At 40.3% G+C, this 17870-nt stretch overlaps 2 protein-coding genes across 4 annotated transcripts; one reads left to right on the top strand and one right to left on the bottom strand.

The window, feature by feature from the left end:
* Window positions 1–1402: 1402 nt before the first annotated feature.
* LOC132885994 (fatty acid-binding protein, liver-like) lies at window positions 1403–2693 on the top strand. Its single transcript, XM_060920531.1, has 4 exons — window positions 1403–1604; window positions 1866–2041; window positions 2119–2220; window positions 2396–2693. The coding sequence occupies exons 1-4, from the start codon at window positions 1535–1537 to the stop codon at window positions 2447–2449; spliced, it is 402 nt and encodes a 133-aa protein (XP_060776514.1). The 5' UTR covers window positions 1403–1534; the 3' UTR covers window positions 2450–2693.
* Window positions 2694–10616: 7923 nt separating this feature from the next.
* On the bottom strand, window positions 10617–12299 carry LOC132885993 (fatty acid-binding protein, liver-like). Of its 3 annotated transcripts, none has more exons than XM_060920528.1 (5): window positions 12176–12299; window positions 11660–11739; window positions 11216–11391; window positions 11037–11138; window positions 10617–10910 (listed from the first exon to the last, which is right to left on the bottom strand). In XM_060920528.1, the coding sequence occupies exons 1-5, from the start codon at window positions 12238–12240 to the stop codon at window positions 10857–10859; spliced, it is 477 nt and encodes a 158-aa protein (XP_060776511.1). In that variant the 5' UTR covers window positions 12241–12299; the 3' UTR covers window positions 10617–10856. The 3 variants fall into 3 exon arrangements, with proteins under 3 accessions (XP_060776511.1, XP_060776513.1, XP_060776512.1); XM_060920530.1 differs by having other exon boundaries at window positions 11660–11862; window positions 12176–12298; XM_060920529.1 differs by lacking the exon at window positions 12176–12299 and having other exon boundaries at window positions 11660–12125.
* Between the last annotated feature and the right edge of the window lie 5571 nt (window positions 12300–17870).

Raw genomic sequence — 17870 nt, 5'->3', positions numbered from 1 at the left:
GCAGTGACAAACTGTGTTTACATTGAAGATGTGATCCACAAATTCTTTGCAATTGTATGTTGAAGAATGTTATTATTAAATTGTTGCACTGTTTGCCCACGCAGTCTTTCACAGAGTAGTGAACCCCTCCCCATCTTTACTTCTGAGAGACTCCGCCTCTCTGGATTAATTAACACAATTAGTTTCTTTAACAGGGCGGCACGGTGGTGTAGTGGTTAGCGCTGTCGCCTCACAACAAGAAGGTCCGGGTTCGAGCCCCGTGGCCAGCGAGCGCCTTTCTGTGTGGAGTTTGCATGTTCTCCCCGTGTCCGCGTGGGTTTCCTCCGGGTGCTCCGGTTTCCCCCACAGTCCAAAGACATGCAGGTTAGGTTAACTGGTGACTCTAAATTGACTGTAGGTGTGAGTGTGAATGGTTGTCTGTGTCTATGTGTCAGCCCTGTGATGACCTGGTGACTTGTCCAGGGTGTACCCCGCCTTTCGCCCGTAGTCGGCTGGGATAGGCTTCAGCTTGCCTGCGACCCTGTAGAACAGGATAAAGCGGCTAGAGATGATGAGATGAGTTTCTTTAACATTACACAACTTTTCCAGTCTTTCGTTGCCCCTGTCCCAACATTTTGAAACATGTTGCTGACACTAAATTGAAAACGAGCATATATTTTTCAAAAAAGAATAAAATCTCTCAATTTCAACATTTGATATCTTGTATTTGTATGGTTCTCAATGAATTATAGTGTTTCCATGATTTGCAAATCATTGAATTGTTTTCATTAAATTTTACACAACGTCCCAGTTTTTTTGGAATTGGGGCTGTACATTAAGAAGTCAGTACAAAAACATTTTAGATTCCAAACATTAGTTTTCCAGCACAAAATTAAATGTTGCAGAAAAATGTTTGTCAGTAAAGAAAGCAGCATATTACACAAGACATTTTTCAGACAAAACAACAACAACAAAAAAACATAATGAAAGCTGCTGGGTTTTGCTGCAAAAATAAGTGTCAGTGTCCAGAAGAACTATGGCTGCTTCTTGCACAAATGCTCATAAAACTTACAGCTCAGTTCCTTATAAAATTGCACAAGCAGTGCTTGAAAGTTCTGTTTTTTTAAGCAAAGTGTTGTTGCACCAAATATGAACTTTGTTTCATTTATTACTGTTTACTGCTATTTGTAGAATTTTTTTCCCATGTAGAAACATTTCATTTCATTATTTTTGAAGGCATCTTTGCTCTACACCATTTCATTGCATGTACCTAAGACTTTTGCACAGTACTATATATTGGGATCTTTTGAACTGTTTTATATTATGATGTGACTTGTGATTTTTGTTCCTCTTTCTACATGCGCACACACACATGTATCACCCTTCTTACAAAACTGGGGCCAATGAAATTTATCCATCTCTGGGTATTGGCCTGCTTACGCTGCACATGCCTCTTTTTAAATCCTCTAATATCGACTCCCCACTGTTCAAATCAGTATTAGAATTTGAGTACACCACATAGTTTTGTTTCACTCATTTATAAAGCACGGTGAAAATGGAACAGTTCATGGGTGCATGGAAATTAACTGCAAGCAAGAACTTTGATGATTACATGAAGGCTGTAGGTAAGTTTTATTGTACATGAGGTTTTTTTTTTTAAATTGCTGCATACTAAATTAAATGTAGATGCAAGTTTAGCCCATTTTCCACTATCATGAAATATCTAAGCACTTGTGTGTGCACTTGTTTGCATTTCCAAAGTTATTTTATTTATTTATTTATTTTTGCTTTCAGTAGTGTAGGTCTGCTACTGCACCGGGTCCCTTCCTGATTCCCTTTACCTCCACCATAATGATGATATTAATTAATCATCTTTGGATTTGTAGGTATTAGTACAGCATCCAGGACAATTGCTAATTTGGCCAAGCCAATTCTGTTATTCAGCATCGATGATCAGGGGCTCATATCCATGAAAACTACAACCACATTCAAGACAGTGGAAATAAAATTCCGGTTGGATGAGGAATTCGACGAGCACACTCCAGATGACAGGCAGGCAAAGGTAGATTTGAGAAACTTGAAGACTTTTAAAAACTGCAGGTTTTACTGTATATTCTTTTAATATGCATCTTGTTTCAGACTGTTGTGAGACTGGTGGATGGTAAACTCATTCAAACACAGACCTGGAATGGCAAGAGCACAACACTTGAAAGAGAAGTTCAGGATGGGAAGCTGATACTTGTGAGTTGGCCTGATTGCTTAATTTGAGGTTAAAACTCCTTTTTCTTTCACATGCCCATTTACCAAATGTTGCAAAGGAATGCAGGTGTGTGTGTGTGTGTGTGTGTGTGTGTGTGTGTGTGTGTGTGTGTGTGTGTGTGTGTGTGTGTGTGTGCGTGTGTGTGTGTGTCTTTAGAAATGCATCATGGATGACGTGGTGTGTATAAGGACCTATGAGAGAGATGAGTGACCCACGTGTACAGACCTGCTGAAAAGATAATAGCTGGTTCCAAAATGGTTCCATAATCCAAACAGCTTCTACACACCATGCCAAGTACTCAATGCCCAGGAGGCAACCAAGTGGATTTCAGCACAATAGCCAGCTACACTTTCAATAGCTTGTGGCTCTTTAAAAAAAAAAAAATTGTCAATTAAAACAGTGATCCCAGTGTTATAAGACCAAACAAGATGTCAATAAAATTGAATAAAATATACATGATGTTTGATTTTATACACACACACACACACACACACACACACACACACACACACACACACACACACACACACACACACAGCAATTACTAATTTGTTTAAAATGCACACTGAATCTGTAGCAGTGTATTAGTTTATATAAGGTCAAATGAAACTAGTGTTACCCATCATTTTATTACACATTAGTATCAATGACGTAAGTTATATATTATTTATGTTTAGTCTTTTGCAGCAAGCTGGATTAGGAGTAATAGGAGATGAAAAGCAAATATTTAGTGTCTACTGATTTACAGACCAGGACACATGGATCAGGTATTCATAGACAACCTGTAGGCTTAAGGGCCGGAGACCAGACACATGTTATGAGAAGAATTGGACAAAATAAAGCCAACCTAAAAAGGGTCTTTATTAAATAATGCAAAGAACAAAGCTTTAAAGCAAGCAGGCTTCCAATGATATGATGAATGTCTTCAAATCTAGCAAATATGATTATAAAAGTAATTACACATGAGGAATAAAAGATTTCAGGACCATTCCTACCCAAAGTAGTTTTTTTTTTTAGTAATAACGCATCCCAAACTGGGTGGGTTTCCCAAAAGCCTCTTATCACTAAGAGCATCTAAGCTAGGAGAGAGAGCGTTCATTGTACTGCTCAGTCTATCATTTAATGATCTTTGTGCTGCGATGCTTTTGGGAAAGTCAGGCCTGTTTTATTTCTTTTATACTGTAAGCAATTTGTCAAGTATTAAAATTGTAGTTCATTAATAAACAACATGGTGTTCTTTTTATCCCTGTATTGTTACATTTCATGTTTTGGGACATCCGCAAGACAAAGTTAAAAAGTAAAAACAACTATTCTAACTTCCATCCATTCTCCAGAACTGCTTATCCTGTGCAGAGTCGTGGGCAAGCTGGAGCCTATCCCAACTGACTATGGGCGAGAAGCAGGATACACCCTGGACAAGTTGCCAGATCATCACAGGGCTGACACATAGACACAAACAACCATTCACACTCACATTCACACCTACGGTCAATTTAGAGCCACCAATTAGATAGATAGACAGACAGACAGACAGACAGACAGACAGACAGACAGATAGATAGATAGATAGATAGATAGATAGATAGATAGATAGATAGATAGATAGATAGATAGATAGATAGATACTTTATTAATCCCAGAAGGGAAATTCAAGGTATCCAGTGACATTTCCGGTTTGCACAAGATCAATACAAAAACTAAATAGCATTATACGTATAACAAAACTAAAATGCAAAAAAAAAAAAAAAAAATACCAAAAGAAATAAAACATTACCAATAAGAGTAAGTAATAAAATATACAGCTCTCAGTGTGGGAGGTTGTGCAGTTGGCAGTAACCAGTCACAGTGTAAATAAGCGTGTAATGAGCAGTGCAAATACTCTGTGGACAGTTACATACAAGTGCAGTGTGTTTAGTGGTATATGGTAAATAAAAAGCATAGTATATTACATGATAGGCATAGTTAAAGTATATACCAGTACATATAGTACAACACCGATTCCAAAAAAGTTGGGACAAAGTACAAATTGTAAATAAAAACAGTGCAATGATGTAGAAGTTTCAAAATTCCATATTTTATTCAGAATAGAACATAGATGACATATCAAATGTTTAAGCTGAGAAAATGTATCATTTAAAGAGAAAAATTAGGTGATTTTAAATTTCATGACAACAACACATCTTAAAAACGTTGGGACAAGGCCATGTTTACCACTGTGAGACATCCCCTTTTCTCTTTACAACAGTCTGTAAACGTCTGGGGACTGAGGAGACAAGTTGCTCAAGTTTAGGGATAGGAATGTTAACCCATTCTTGTCTAATGTAGGATTCTAGTTGCTCAACTGTCTTAGGTCTTTTTTGTCGTATCTTCCGTTTTATGATGCACCAAATGTTTTCTATGGGTGAAAGATCTGGACTGCAGGCTGGCCAGTTCAGTACCTAGACCCTTCTTCTACGCAGCCATGATGCTGTAATTGATGCAGTATGTGGTTTGGCATTGTCATGTTGGAAAATGCAAGGTCTTCCCTGAAAGAGACGTCGTCTGGATGGGAGTATATGTTGCTCTAGAACCTGGATATACCTTTCAGCATCGATGGTGTCTTTCCAGATGTGTAAGCTGCCCATGCCACACGCACTAATGCAACCCCATACCATCAGAGATGCAGGCTTCTGAACTGAGCGCTGATAACAACTTGGGTCGTCCTTCTCCTCTTTAGTCCGAATGACACGGCGTCCCTGATTTCCATAAAGAACTTCAAATTTTGATTCGTCTGACCACAGAACAGTTTTCCACTTTGCCACAGTCCATTTTAAATGAGCCTTGGCCCAGAGAAGACATCTGCGCTTCTGGATCATGTTTGGATATGGCTCCTTCTTTGAACTATAGAATTTTAGCTGGCAACGGCGGATGACACGGTGAATTGTGTTCACAGATAGTGTTCTCTGGAAATATTCCTGAGCCCATTTTGTGATTTCCAATACAGAAGCATGCCTGTATGTGATGCAGTGCCGTCTAAGGGCCCGAAGATCACGGGCACCCCGTATGGTTTTCCGGCCTTGACCCTTACGCACAGAGATTCTTCCAGATTCTCTGAATCTTTTGATGATATTATGCACTGTAGATGATGATATGTTCAACCTCTTTGCAATTTTACACTGTCGAACTCCTTTCTGATATTGCTCCACTATTTGTCAGCGCAGAATTGGGGGGATTGGTGATCCTCTTCCCATCTTTACTTCTGAGAGCCGCTGCCACTCCAAGATGCTCTTTTTATACCCAGTCATGTTAATGACCTATTGCCAATTGACCTAATGAGTTGCAATTTAGTCCTCCAGCTGTTCCTTTTTTGTACCTTTAACTTTTCCAGCCTCTTATTGCCCCTGTCCCTACTTTTTTGAGATGTGTTGCTGTCATGAAATTTCAAATGAGCCAATATTTGGCATGAAATTTCAAAATTTCTCACTTTCGACATTTGATATGTTGTCGATGTTCTATTGTGAATACAATATCAGTTTTTGAGATTTGTAAATTATTGCATTCCGTTTTTATTTAGAATTTGTACTTTGTCCCAACTTTTTTGGAATTGGGGTTGTGTATGTAATAGTGTGATGGTTTACGATACATAATATTAAGTTAGTATATACTGTATATAAGTAAGTAGGTGTATAACAGTATACATCCCCGATTCCAAAAAAGTTGGGACAAAGTACAAATTCTAAATAAAAACGGAATGCAATAATTTACAAATCTCAAAAACTGATATTGTATTCACAATAGAACATAGACAACATATCAAATGTCGAAAGTGAGACATTTTGAAATTTCATGCTAAATATTGGCTCATGACAGCAACACATCTCAAAAAAGTTGGGACAGGGGCAATAAGAGGCTGGAAAAGTTAAAGGTACAAAAAGGAACAGCTGGAGAACCAAATTGCAACTCATTAGGTCAATTGGCAATAGGTCATTAACATGACTGGGTATAAAAAGAGCATCTTGGAGTGGCAGCGGCTCTCAGAAGTAAAGATGGGAAGAGGATCACCAATCCCCCTAATTCTGCGCCGACAAATAGTGGAGCAATATCAGAAAGGAGTTTGACAGTGTAAAATTGCAAAGAGTGTGAACATATCATCATTTACAGTGCATAATATCATCAAAAGATTCAGAGAATCTGGAAGAATCTCTGTGCGTAAGGGTCAAGGCCGGAAAACCATACGGGGTGCCCATGATCTTCGGGCCCTTAGACGGCACTGCATCACATACAGGCATGCTTCTGTATTAGAAATCACAAAATGGGCTCAGGAATATTTCCAGAGAACATTATCTGTGAACACAATTCACCGTGCCATCCACCGTTGCCAGCTAAAACTCTATAGTTCAAAGAAGAAGCCGTATCTAAACATGATCCAGAAGCGCAGGCATCTTCTCTGGGCCAAGGCTCATTTAAAATGGACTTTGGCAAAGTGGAAAACTGTTCTGTGGTCAGACGAATCAAAATTTGAAGTTCTTTATGGAAATGAGGGACGCCGTGTCATTCGGACTAAAGAGGAGAAGGACAACCCAAGTTGTTATCAGCGCTCAGTTCAGAAGCCTGCATCTCTGATGGTATGGGGTTGCATTAGTGCATGTGGCATGGGCAGCTTACACATCTGGAAAGACACCATCGATGCTGAAAGGTATATCCAGGTTCTAGAGCAACATATGCTCCCATCCAGACGACGTCTCTTTCAGAGAAGACCTTGCATTTTCCAACATGACAATGCCAAACCACATACTGCATTAATTACAGCATCATGGCTGCGTAGAAGAAGGGTCCGGGTACTGAACTGGCCAGCCTGCAGTCCAGATCTTTCACCCATAGAAAACATTCGGCGCATCATAAAATGGCAGATACGACAAAAAAGACCTAAGACAGTTGAGCAACTAGAATCCTACATTAGACAAGAATGGGTTAACATTCCTATCCCTAAACTTGAGCAACTTGTCTCCTCAGTCCCCAGACGTTTACAGACTGTTGTAAAGAGAAAAGGGGATGTCTCACAGTGGTAAACATGGCCTTGTCCCAACTTTTTTGAGATGTGTTGTTGTCATGAAATTTAAAATCACCTAATTTTTCTCTTTAAATGATACATTTTCTCAGTTTAAACATTTGATATGTCATCTATGTTCTATTCTGAATAAAATATGGAATTTTGAAACTTCCACATCATTGCATTCTGTTTTTCTTTACAATTTGTAATTTGTCCCAACTTTTTTGGAATCAGGGTTGTATAATAATAAAGTATATAATAAGGTAAAGTACAACATACCAGCTTATCTACAAATATCTGTATATACCCATCTATGCATATAATGTACATCTATGTAAGCAGCAGAGAAGTGCAATGGACATGAAAAGAGCAGTGTAACTAGTCCTGAGTACAGCAGAGTCACAGAGTTTTATTTTTGCTGAGCAGGGAGGAGTTGAACTGTCTAATGGCCTGAGGGACAAAAGACTTCCTGAATCTGTCTGTGGTGCAGGGCAGGGACAACAGTCTGCCACTGAACGAGCTCCTCTGCCTGATGATGGCGCCGTGCAGAGGGTGGTGAACGCTGTCCATGATTAAGAGCAGTTTGCTCAGGGCCCTTCGCTCTGCCATTGATGTAAGGGACTCCAGCTCAGTTCCCAGCACAGAGCCAGCTTTCCTCACCAGCCTGTCGAGCCATCCAGCGTCTCTCTTCTTAATGCACTCAGTGAGACAAAGTGTGTTTTCCCACTCTGAACAACTGCTTTTCAGAGTACTTTGTTGAAAAATCTTTTCAGATGTGCTTATACAGTTAAACATGACCAGTATGATGAAAATGTGTAACAAACTCGAAAACATGAAAATCCATGCTTAGCAAGTTGTTATGCTCAAATGCACTCATTTCACATGAAATCAATGCAGACATCCCAACCTGCAGAAACTCATTTCAGGGAGGTGTTGTCTCTCACACACACACACACACACACACACACACACACACACACACACACACACACCGCTGATGGGAAAAAAGTCATGCGGGGGGGGGATGAGTTTCTGCAGGTTGGGATGTCTGTATTGATTTTGTGGGAAATGAGTGCATTCGAGCATATTTGACAAGTAACAACTTGCTAAGCATGGATTTTCATGTTTTCGAGTTTGTTACACATTTTCATCATACTGGTCATGTTTAACTGTATAAGCACATCTGAAAAGAGTTTTCAACAAAGTACTCTGAAAAGCAGTTGCTCAGAGTGGGAAAACACACTTTGTCTCACCAAGTGCATTAAGAAGAGAGACGCTGGATGGCTCGACAGGCTGGTGAGGAAAGCTGGCTCTGTGCTGGGAACTGAGCTGGAGTCCCTTACATCAATGGCAGAGCGAAGGGCCCTGAGCAAACTGCTCTTAATCATGGACAGCGTTCACCACCCTCTGCACGGCGCCATCATCAGGCAGAGGAGCTCGTTCAGTGGCAGACTGTTGTCCCTGCCCTGCACCACAGACAGATTCAGGAAGTTTTTTGTCCCTCAGGCCATTAGACTGTTCAACTCCTCCCGGCTCAGCAAAAATAAAACTCTGTGACTCTGCTGTACTCAGGACTAGTTACACTGCTCTTTTCATGTCCATTGCACTTCTCTGCTGCTTACATAGATGTACATTATATGCATAGATGGGTATATACAGATATTTGTAGATAAGCTGGTATGTTGTACTTTACCTTATTATATACTTATTATATACTGTTATACACCTACTTACTTATATATTATACATGCTGACATATATATAAAACTTAAAATTTATATACTAAATATTATATATCGTATACTATCACACTATTACATACTATATGTACTGGTATATACTTTAACTATGCCTATAATGTAATATACTATGCTTTTTATTTACCATACACCACTAAACACACTGCACTTGTATGTAACTGTCCACAGAGTATTTGCACTGCTCATTACATGCTTATTTACACTGTGACTGGTTACTGCCAACTGCACTACCTCCCACACTGAGAGCTGTATATTTTATTACTTGCTCTTATTGGTAATGTTTTATTTCTTTTGGTATTTTTTATTTTGTATTTTAGTTTTTTTATACGTATAATGCTATTTAGTTTTTGTATTGATCTTGTGCAATCCGGAAATGTCACTGGATACCTTGAATTTCCCCTCTGGGATTAATAAAGTATCTATCTATCTATCTATCTATCTATCTATCTATCTATCTATCTATCTATCTATCTATCTATCTGTCTGTCTGTCTGTCTGTCTGTCTATCTATCTATCTATCTATCTATCTATCTATCTATCTATCTATCTATCTATCTATCTATCTATCTATCTATCTATCTATCTATCTATCTATCTATCATCAATTGGTGGCTCTAAATTGACCATAGGTGTGAATGTGAGTGTGAAGGGTTGTTTGTCTTTGTGTCAGCCCCGTGATGATCTGGGGACTTGTCTAGGGTGTACCCTGCCTCTCGCCCATAGTCAGCTGGGATAGGCTCCAGCTTGCCCGTGACCCTGTAGAACAGAATAAGAGTCTACAGATAATGGATGGATGGATGGAAGTTTGCATAGTGGGGTGGCACAGTGGTAGTGGTTAGCACTGTCGGCTCACAGCAAGAAGGTTCTGGGTTTGAGCCCCGTGGCCGACGGGGGCCTTTCTGTGTGGAATTTGCATGTTCCCGTGTCCGCGTGGGTTTCCTCCGGGTGCTCCGGTTTCCCCCACAGTCCAAAGACATGCAGGTTAGGTTAATTGGTGGCTCTAAATTGACCGTAGGTGTGAATGTGAGTGTGAATGGTTGTTTGTGTCTATGTGTCAGCCCTGTGATGATCTGGTGACTTGTCCAGGGTGTACCCCGCCTTTCGCCCGTAGTCAGCTGGGATAGGCTCCAGCTTGCCCACGACTTTAAAGCCTGCTTGCTTTAAAGCTTTGTTCTTTGCATTATTTAATAAAGACCCTTTTTAGGTTGGCTTTATTTTGTCCAATTCTTCTCATGTGTCTGGTCTCCTGCCCTTAAGCCTACAGGTTGTCTATGAATACCTGATCCTTGTGTCCTGGTCTGTAAATCAGTAGACACTAAACATTTGCTTTTCATCTCCTATTACTCCTAATCCAGCTTGCTGCAAAAGACTAAACATAAATAATATATAACTTACGTCATTGATACTAATGTGTAATAAAATGATGGGTAACACTAGTTTCATTTGACCTTATATAAACTAATACACTGCTACAGATTCAGTGTGCATTTTAAACAAATTAGTAACTGCTGTGTGTGTGTGTGTGTGTGTGTGTGTGTGTGTGTGTGTGTGTGTGTGTGTGTGTGTGTGTAAAATCAAACATCATGCATATTTTATTCAATTTTATTGACATCTTGTTTGGTCTTATAACACTGGGATCACTGTTTTAATTGACAACTTTTTTTTTTTAAGAGCCACAAGCTATTGAAAGTGTAGCTGGCTATTGTGCTGAAATCCACTTGGTTGCCTCCTGGGCATTGAGTACTTGGCATGGTGTGTAGAAGCTGTTTGGATTATGGAGCCATTTTGGAACCAGCTATTATCTTTTCAGCAGGTCTGTACACGTGGGTCACTCATCTCTCTCATAGGTCCTTATACACACCACGTCATCCATGATGCATTTCTAAAGACACACACACACACACACACACACACACACACACACACACACACACACACACTTTTGGTAAATGGGCATGTGAAAGAAAAAGGAGTTTTAACCTCAAATTAAGCGATCAGGCCAACTCACAAGTATCAGCTTCTCATCCTGAACTTCTCTTTCAAGTGTTGTGCTCTTGCCATTCCAGGTCTGTGTTTGAATGAGTTTACCATCCACCAGTCTCACAACAGTCTGAAACAAGATGCATATTAAAAGAATATACAGTAAAACCTGCAGTTTTTACAAGTCTTCAAGTTTCTCAAATCTACCTTTGCCTGCCTGTCATCTGCAGTGTGCTCGTCGAATTCCTCATCCAACCGGAATTTTATTTCCGCTGTCTTGAATGTGGTTGTAGTTTTCATGGATATGAGCCCCTGATCATCGATGCTGAATAACAGAATTGGCTTGGCCAAATTAGCAATTTTCCTGGATGCTGTACTAATACCTGCAAATCCAAAGATGATTACTTAATATCATCATTATGGTGGAGGTAAAGGGAATCAGGAAGGGACCCGGTGCAGTAGCAGACCTACACTACTGAAAGCAAAAATAAATAAATAAATAAATAAATAAATAAATAAATACCTTTGGAAATACAAACAAGTGCACACTTGCTTAGATATTTGATGATAGTGGAAAATGGGCTAAACTTGCATCTACATTTAATTTAGTATGCACAATTAAAAAAAAAACTTATGTACAATAAAACTTACCTACAGCCTTCATGTAATCATCAAAGTTCTTGCTTGCAGTTAATTTCCATGCACCCATGAACTGTTCCATTTTCACCGTGCTTTATAAATGAGTGAAACAAAACTGTGTGGTGTACTCGGGGCGGTCTTAACATGGAGGCATAGGTAGGCGGCTGCTTAGGGCCCCCCCACCAGTGGTCGTAGTAGGGGGGCCCCCAACCAACCTCAAAAAAAAAAAAAGAAAAAGCCCCTTATCATGATTCATGAACACTTCAAAAGTATGGTACATTTTATGAATATTCCTAAGAAATACGTTGAAATAGTAGTTAAAATGTCCAGTTCATGGTTATCTGTCCCTGCACATACACCCCATACTTTCACAATGAAATAGACTAGTCCATAACGCTGCGCAGCGCGAAAGGTAAACACATAGTTACAGGAGTCTGAACAATGTGAAAATGAAAAGGAGTTACCCAAGCGGATCAAAGAAAAAGAAAAAAGCGAAAAGACGCTGAGAAATATGTGACAATGCTTTACCTGCCTATCCACCGTGCAGTTGGTACATTGTTTTTTTTTTCGGATCGGATGAGGGGGGGCCCCATACATACCTTCGCCTGGGGCCCACAATTTGCTAAATCCGCCACTGGGTGTACTCAAATTCTAATACTGATTTGAACAGTGGGGAGTCGATATTAGAGGATTTAAAAAGAGAGGCATGTGCAGTGGAAGCAAGCCAATACCCAGAGATGGATAAATTTCATTGGCCCCAGTTTTGTAAGAAGGGCGGTGTGTGTGTGTGTGTGTGTGTGTGTGTGTCTGTGTGTGTGTGTGTTGCGTGTATGCGCATGTAGAAAGAGTTATTGGGATGAGTTTCTGCAGGTTGGGATGTCTGTAAACCAATCAGTATGCTCTTTGTCTAGCATGCGCTACATGAACAGGCACACATGCAGTCTCTCTCACGCTCCCTTGAGCACTCCGTCATATGCGCAATGCAGACATTAATGTTTCGCATGCACGCTCTTGCTCACTTGCTCTAGATTCCGGGAGATATTATCCAATTTGCGGGCATCAGGGAGCCGCTATCAATATGCAGGAGACTCCCGGAACTTCCAGGAGACTTGGGATGTCTGGTCATGTTTAACTGTATAAGCACATCTGAAAAGAGTTTTCAACAAAGTACTCTGAAAAGCAGTTGTTCAGAGTGGGAAAACACACTTTGTGTCACCGAGTGCATTAAAACAGCTTTCCTAGCGCAGGAGCGCCTTCAGTCATTCTGTACAGCCATTTCAGCGCCTAAAGCAAAAGGTTCGTTGTCAAACTTTTGCTTTAGTGCTGCCTCCCCAACACACTACAGCACAGAAGAGGGCACTGGCTACCACAGACTGGTAGAACATCAGCAGCAGTTTTTGGCAGATCCTGAAGGACCCGAGCCTCCTCAGGAAGTAGAGTCTGCTCTGACCCTTCTTGTAGAGGGTGTCAGTGTTCACTGTTCAGTTCAGCTTGTTGTCCAGATGTACACCCAGGTATTTGTAGGCAGGGGCGCCGCCAGAAATTTTGGGCCCCATGAAAGATTAGAATTTTGGGCCCCCCAACTTTGCCCACCCTCGTCACAATTGCACTATTGTCATTATTTGACTTTTGATAGCCCATGGACCTTGAGTTTGTGACTTTGTTATTACATTTTATGTATTAACCTACCAGGGACTAGATGAAAACTGGTCAGTGACTAATTCTGGTGCATTTACAATCACAAATGAAAATTCAAGATTTTGCCACATGCCTTCTTGTGCTAGGACAATTGGTAGTGAAATGTGTGATGTGACTGCTAATAAATCATAAAAAAAAGTTTTGATGCATTTAAATGAACTCCATACTCAGTAGCCTTACAAATGTTACCCATAAAAGACAGGAAACATCTTATTATAAATTTATTTCAAAGTGACACGGAGTGACATTTCAATTTGATCAATTACGTACATATTTCTTCATATGTTGTAACCTCTGTCCCTCTTTTATGTGTGCTGCGCTTTCTCCAGCTCCTCAATTTGAAACCAATGGTTTAGAATGTGTGAACATTCCACACACGTAACCATGTCAAACACTTGACTGGTGTCCGTTATTAGCAACACTTTAATCTAGCAAACTGTATATGGCGCTCGCTCATTAAAAACTTCAATCCTAAAGCATTTATGAGTTATATTGCTGCTTACCTCCTTCTCCAAAGGGGGGTTCAGTGGTTTGGTAGGGCGGAGGTCCCCCTGAGGCTGAATCTGTGCATATTTAGGGCACCCCATTAGTTATGAAACTGGTTATTAGCACTAGTTATTAGCACCAGCGTAACGTAATATTTCATCTTGTTTATCACACAAGTCAGTTCAGTTATTAAAATGGAAAAAATGTCACTGTACAAACTGTAAAAGTGTTCTCTTGATAGGCTAATCCAACCACGTTCATACTGTTCATTTACCATTCGCTAATATTTTGAACACACATGTGAGCGATAGCTACCTTTCTTTGGGAAAAACTGAGTGACCAGTTGCCTGCCTCTCCGGTCCCTCTCAGCTTTCAGCTGCCTTTCTTTACGTTTTTGACAGCCACTCTTCATATTTAGCGATCATAGACTGTACGCACTCCACTGCTGGCTGGCTGGCTGCTGCACCGCGACACAGCAGCAAGTAGCATTGCACTGATCAGCACACAGATTTAACGCATCGCGCTTCTACCAGAACTGGACCGTACCATTTCGCAAAAGGGGGATGGTTAATTGACAATATGTTGAAGAACTCAAGAAATAGACAACCTTGTTCAATTAGCTCATTTTACCAGATGGAATATTGCATTGTTGTTATTTCAAAAGTCTTATTAAAATCATTAAAAGCATATTATCAGCCCCTTAAAGGGCCCCATGGCAGTGCTGGGCCCCTAGAATTGTTCTAACCTTTCCACCCCTGGCGGCGCCCATGTTTGTAGGTCCTGACATTCTCCACATCGACCCCCTCAATAGAGATCGGATGCAGAGTCGGCCTGGACCTTCTAAAGTCCACAAGCATTTCTTTTGTTTTGCCAGTGTTCAGCTGCAGGTGGTTGGATTTACACCACAACACAAAGTCCTGTATCAGGCTCCTGTACTCCTCCACCTGTCCATCATGAACACATCCCACAATTGCAGTATCGTCCAAGAACTTCTCCATGTGGCAAGACTCCGAATTGTATTTGAAGTCTGATGTGTAGAGAGTGAACAGAACTGGAGAGAGCACAGTCCCCTGTGGTGCTCCTGTGCTGCTTATCACCGTGTCAGAAATGCCATCCCTGATCCTGATGTGCTGTGGTCTCCTGGTGAGGTAGTCACCGGGAGACCTAACCTGCATGTCTTTGGACTGTGGGGGAAACCAGAGCACCCGGAGGAAACCCACACAGACATGGGGAGAACATGCAACCTCCACACAGAAAGGCCCCCGTCGACTACTGGACTCAAACCCAGAACCTTTTTGCTGTGAGCCAACAGTGCTAACCACTACACCACTGTACTGCCCCACTATTCTAATTTGTGAAATTAAAAGGTAAAAACTAATTAAAGAAAAAACACCATGCAGCTTGTCACGTTTCTGAGAAACCAGAAAACACAAAGTCCTCGGTCCTGAAGACTTTCCCGTGGTGGAAAACTTACAGACCCTTAAAACTTATTGACCCTTCATGATAATATCTCATCTCATCTCATTATCTCTAGCCACTTTATCCTGTTCTACAGGGTCGCAGGCAAGCTGGAGCCTATCCCAGCTGACTACGGGCGAAAGGCGGGGTACACCCTGGACAAGTTGCCAGGTCATCACAGGGCTGACACATAGACACAGACAACCATTCACACTCACATTCACACTTATGGTCAATTTAGAGTCACCAGTTAACCTAACCTGCATGTCTTTGGACTGTGGGGGAAACCGGAGCACCCGGAGGAAACCCACGCGGACACGGGGAGAACATGCAAACTCCGCACAGAAAGGCCCTCGCCAGCCATGGGGATCGAACCCGGACCTTCTTGCTGTGAGGCGACAGCGCTAACCACTACACCACCGTGCCACCCTCATGATAATATATTTTTCTTCATTATATGACAACATATTAATCCACTTATTATTATTATTATTATTATTAATAAAAAACAATAATAATAATAATAATAATAAATTATGCAGAGCTCCTACCATATAGGTTCCTGTGAATGAGCTGTTATCATAGAAACAATAACATTAGACCACATTAGAACAAGCACATTAATACAAACCTGGGATTTGACGTACAGTATAGCTACAGCCATCGTCAGAGTTGTTGTTATTGAAAAAGAATCTAAGAAACCTTCTGAACAATCCTGTTTGAGACTTCAACATTCAGGATTCAAGATTCAAGAGAGCTTTATTGTCAATGCATCCATATACAAGTATACAGTACACTGAAATACAATTTCCCTCTGGCTCCCCGTGGTGCAGTTTTAAAGAAGAAGAAACCTTTATTTGTCACATGCACACTTCAAGCACAGTGAAATTCATCCTCTGCATTTAACCCATCTGAAGCAGTGAACACACGCACACACTCAGAGCAGTGGGCAGCCACACTACAGCGCCCGGGGAGCAGTCAGGGGTCCGGTACCTTGCTCAAGGGCACCTCAGCCCAAGGCCGCCCCACGTCAATCTAACTGCATGTCTTTAGATTGTGGGGGAAACCGGAGCACCCGGAGGAAACCCACGCGGACACAGGGAGAACATGCAAACTCCACACAGAAAGGCCCTCGCTGGCTGCTGGGTTTGAACCCGGAACCTTCTTGCTGTGAGGCAACCGTGCTAACCACTACACCACCGTGCCGCCCTAAAGAAAATCAAAGATTACAAAATTATATATATATATATATATTCATACAAACTTTGTTATAGATTTCTGTTTTATGACTTCTACATTATCGAGTTAGAACAAAAACATTTTAGAGTCCAAATGTTCGTTTTCCAGCACAAAATTAAATGCCACAGAAAAAAAAATGTATCTGAGCAGCATATTACATCCATAAGAGGCCACTTTTCAGATTAAAAAAGAAAGCATAACGAAGGCTGCTGGGTTTTGGTGCAAAATGAAGAAGCGAGTGTGACAGTCAAAGTGTCCAGAAGAACTGTGGCTGGTTCTGTAAGATGCTCAGTAAGACCTACAGCTCATTTCCTTATCAAACTGCACTCACTGTACCTCAGACTACTATTTTTTTTAAGCAAAGGGTTGTCTCACACCATATACTGACTTTGTTTCATTTATCATAGCTTACTGCTGTTTATAGTATTTTTTTTAATGTTGAAACATTTCATTTCATTATTGTTAAGCCATTTTTGGTCTCCAGCATTTCTTTACATGTGCCTAAGACTTTTTCCACAATACTGTAAATAACTATCTATAGCTATCTAAGTAGACATTTAGCTATCTAAACATCGAGCTATCTAGGTACAATAAACAACATAAACGACAAGACAAGGACAGATGCAAAGTGGCAATTGTGTGCAAATGTTCATTTTAGTGCAAATACATGAGAATGTAGTTCAGTTTGAAACATGCTGATAGTATAAATAGAAAGTAATAAAATATTACATGGACTATAGGGGAATATTACTAAACATGATTATTATTATCATACATTTTTTGTGCATTTTACTCAAAGAATCAGATATTAGTTCCTTAAATCATTTCCCAAATTCTCCTGATTGTTTGAAATGTCAGCAAATCTCTACAGCACTTAACTTTCATTTTGAAGCTGAGAGGTTTCAGTGGCAAGATTTTTGCAGTCCAATCAATGCAAAATGATGTAATCTGACCACTAAGTACCTCTTATTAACTAAGCATGTGATGCCTTAATCTTTAGCAGCCTTTTTCAGAATGGCCCATTGAATTAAAAATACTTAACTCCCCTGGATTAATATTGATTTGACCCACTTAAGGGTAGTTATACTGGGAATGCTTTGTAGATTTGATCCTCAATGGTGTATTTTCCACCTCCCATGCAGTCATATGCCCCTTTTCTAGTGTTTACACTGTTTATTTTGTCTGAGTGTTTAGTCTATGTCTTGTTCTTATCTAGTGTTTATACTGTTTATTTATACTGTTTATATTGTTTGAGTGTTTAGTCTATGTCTAGTTCTTATCTAGAGTGTTTATACTGTTTATATTGTTTGTTTTTTTCAATTATTCTATTTTTATTTATTGC

The sequence above is a fragment of the Neoarius graeffei genome, chromosome 5 (assembly GCF_027579695.1).
Source record: "Neoarius graeffei isolate fNeoGra1 chromosome 5, fNeoGra1.pri, whole genome shotgun sequence".
Classification (NCBI taxonomy): Eukaryota; Metazoa; Chordata; class Actinopteri; order Siluriformes; family Ariidae; genus Neoarius; species Neoarius graeffei.
This window is presented reverse-complemented; position numbering and strand designations above follow the sequence as displayed.